Source organism: Aplysia californica, unplaced genomic scaffold, assembly GCF_000002075.1.
Source record: "Aplysia californica isolate F4 #8 unplaced genomic scaffold, AplCal3.0 scaffold00072, whole genome shotgun sequence".
In the NCBI taxonomy this organism is placed as follows: Eukaryota; Metazoa; Mollusca; class Gastropoda; order Aplysiida; family Aplysiidae; genus Aplysia; species Aplysia californica.
The window spans coordinates 288,552-292,263 of NW_004797342.1; the positions used below are offsets into that span (position 1 = coordinate 288,552).

A 3,712-nucleotide genomic window follows, 5' to 3' on the forward strand; every position below is an offset into this window, starting at 1 on the left:
GCACCTTGTTGTGGTCTGTGATACTTATCAACAATGCTATTGCCATTGTATATCTTAGGGTTTTTATGATATTGATACTGATTTTATATAAGATAAAATACGGCTGATTGTTATTTGTCGCAGGGAGCATTTATGTTCTTTCTGGACATGTTTATATAGTGTCTGTGTGTATCTCTCTAGAAACATAAACAGCATCTTGGCATATTATCCCAGTTCTATTTCTCACAAAAGCCTTGACCTCCACAGGCAATCACAGCTGTGCACCAAACGCAGAGGTCTCCTTTCCCCACGGAGATCACACCTTGGTCATGGTGGCTCTAGAAGACATAGAACCTGAGCAGGTGAGCTGCTATCTGTGCTGCCCTCTTGTCCTACTTAGTTCGTGGATTAGGCAAGGCTAAACAAGTGCTTGTGGGTTGTTGGCGGGTGCGTTGGTGTGGTTTGGCCTTTTCTTTTTTATCAAACATTTTACATTTATCGTCCTTATTTCTTCTCCTTTTTTTGTGTTTGCTACTCTGTTGTGCTCCTTCTTTTTTGTATTTGTTTTGTTACTCTCTTGTGTAACCCTCTAGTTCCTCTGGGCTCCTGATTCTTTCTGCAGCCTTTCTACTGCTACTCCTTCTCTTCTTCTTACTGCAGTCTTTCAGCCACACCCCTGATCTTCTGGTAGGAAAAATCTACATCTAGCCTTCTCGGACAATGGCGAAAAATCTCGGAGGGCCTGTGTGCAAGTTGCGCACGTTAAAGATCCCTTGGTGGTCTAAACTCGATAAGAGCAGGCTTCGGCCGCCACCTGAGCAAAATTCAAAATTTCCTACCAAACTGAAAATATTAGGTGTGTCCCGCGCGCTCATATGACCTTATGCAGTTGCGAGCGCTGTAAAAAGATTTACAAAAATAAAACAAACAACACAACCCTCTACTCTTTTGCTCTTATATGACCTAACTGTGTCGCAAGTGTTGTAAAACGCTTACTAAAACAAGACCAGAGCTTGCCACTGTGACCCCCCGGGGCAGTGCCACTGACTGTAGTGTCTTTAGGCCCTTCCCAAAGGGGGGGGACATTTCTCGTTCAAGCATAGTAGAATTGTAAATGGGCTGACACATGTCATGCTCATAACTGTGCCTGATCTACAACGGGGAACTGTTGCTTTTTCTTTCCTGATCCTTACTATTGTCATTTTCCTCTACTTCTTTTATATGTTTGTCACTCTCTTGTGACCTGCTATTTTGGGGTGCCTTGATAGTCGAAGCAGACCTTGTGCTGTTGAAGCTAGAGAGGTGAGCAGTCTAACGTAAAACCCTCTACTATAAAAAAAAAAATTGCCACTGTGGGCAGTATTTCACACCAGTGGGTGATTTGGTAATTTTGGTGGGTGGTTCGAATTACCCGGATAATGACAGGTCCTGATGTTATTTTGTGCTCCACTTGGAATGACATATAGGTGGGTGATACAAGTATTTTAGCCTCTTAAAAATGACTGAAGTGGGCGCTGGCCATAAAAAGGTTGACAAGCACTGTTCAAGACCGTTTCCTCCTTATTTTGAATTTTTTTGCCTCCTGTTTGTGGGCTTTTGTTTCTTTTTGTAGAAATCCAATAAAATTATGAGGTCTAAGTCTATAGCATCTTTGGGGATGGTATATCCACATTTCAATGGTCAAAATACGATGCAGAACATGCATACAGTCAAACTTGTGTAAAAATAGGCGAAGGATTGTGATCATTTTACATAGTTACTTTATTTAGAAAAAGTGCAAGGGGGGAAATGGAAAGTGGTCATTTGTACAGGTGGCCGTATTATAAAGGTGGCCGTCATGGCAGGTTTGACTGTATTTTTTGTTCTTTGTATCTTGATGATACCGGACCCTTTTGTTTCTGTTCATACAGAAGAATCCTCCCAAGAGTTTTGCTTTTGTCAGCTTTCACTAATGAACTTGTCTTCTTATCTCTTTAGTGATTTATTTTACTACTGGACGTGACCATCAGGAAATGGCTTAACAATAAATGGTTTTCCCCTCTTTGGCCTTTACTAGTCATGTTTCCCATATTTTCCAGCTAGAGTCTTTGTTTATGGATTCGCATGTGCGTTCGCCTCTGCCTTCAGTTGTCTTCTTATTCTAATCTATTCCAATGAGTGTTGGCTAATCCATTCATTATGCTCCAATTTTTTCTCACCGAGTACTTCTTGACATGTTAAGTAAAAACTTCCTTGACCTTGGTCCAGTGCCTCTTTATATCCTCCCCATCTAGATCAGCCAGAGGTTGAAATGTGTTCCTCATCTGTAGCTGAAACTCCTCTGTCTTGTGTCTGTCTTAATTGGAACATTGTTCTTTTGGTTTTTGTTCTTGTTTTATGCTTTTTGAGAAGAAGCTTGAGTTGATGTTGATGCTCTTAGTCTTTGTCGTGAATGAAGCCATGATGGTCCTCTCCCCGAGGGGTTCATATCCTCGTCTCAGTGATTTCTGGACATACTTCCTCAAAATGATTCAAACTTCTTCCACATGGTGCTTATTTTCCCTTCTAGAATGTAATAATTGTTCTCACTAGCTGAGCTGCTTCTGACCAGACAGTATCCAGTGGGTTTCGCTGACTCCTATTTTTTTGTTTGTTTTTTGTCCCTTGCCCATTTCTATGATATTGACGCCATCTGATTAGTAGAAAAATGTGCATATGATAGTGTCCAATAGTGTATGACATGCATAATTGTTAAAATATGTGGGTGGTTGGCGTGTGCTTTGGTGTGGTTTGCTCCTTCTTTCCTATAAAAGCCATTAGCTTTATAGTGAGTGCATAGTGGGAAAATGAATTGATCAGTACTGACTATAAACAGATTATTTGCAAATGGATGTAGTGAAGGCTACATATCAACATGAATTTTGCCGCTGTTATGTCGGTGTTCTGTTGTTGTCTGTAGTACGTAGCTTTGATTCTGCGGGTGGTTGGCGGATGTTCTGCCTCAGTCTCCATTTGATTCCCTTTCTCATATTTTCTTCTTGCAATATCAAGTACGCTTGGCCCACGTCTTGACATATGGCCATCGTGTTTTCACATCCGGCATTGTGGTCTTGAGCCTGTAATACATGCAGTTTATGATAGGTCAGTGTATTTCGTGTGCTTATATGAACCCACCATTCGCCTAGCCTCACCAACAGTCTTGATCAAGATCTCTGTGCACAATTCAATACGGCATCTGTTTAATAAACTAGTAATAATATTACTAGATACCTGACGGATGAGATTACACTCCTTTTCCTGCCAGTATCTACACCCATGCACGGCGTAGGAGTGCACCATTATTGTCAATGTATACACAGTAGGCTTGTACCGTACTACTAGTCATAGATCTATCACTACACTCATCGTCATCCGGTGTCTTGCCGACTGGCGTGGGCGATCATGGACCTCCACTTCACTCTGTCTTGCGTTGCAGCAATGGTCTCTGTTGTTCTTGTCATCACTACACTCCATTGACTTATTTGTAGTTGTACTGTGCCGACTGACCCTCTTGCCCTCAGAAGTGTGGCACACTTGTTCCCTTATCTAGCACGCATGTCTTCAATTTACTGTTATTCATAATCTCTGATTATAACACATGGGAGGAATACGTCTTGCTTTATTCAAATGCCCTTAACTCAATGGTGGTCAATACTACTTCCAGTCGTGATTGGATGTGGGCTTTAGCAATGAGAGCCGGTCGTTTTATTCTAAT

The 3,712-nt window shown here is 41.5% G+C and overlaps 1 protein-coding gene across 1 annotated transcript in view; it reads left to right on the forward strand.

Moving 5' to 3' along the window:
* Positions 1 to 224: 224 nt before the first annotated feature.
* LOC101846492 (SET and MYND domain-containing protein 5) overlaps positions 225 to 3,712 on the forward strand; it is a 6,012-nt gene continuing 2,524 nt past the window's right edge. Inside the window, exon 1 of the mRNA XM_005093910.3 lies at positions 225 to 341. Coding sequence (XP_005093967.1) covers positions 309 to 341 — 33 coding nt within the window. The 5' untranslated portion in view covers positions 225 to 308. The remainder of the gene's footprint in view (positions 342 to 3,712) is intronic.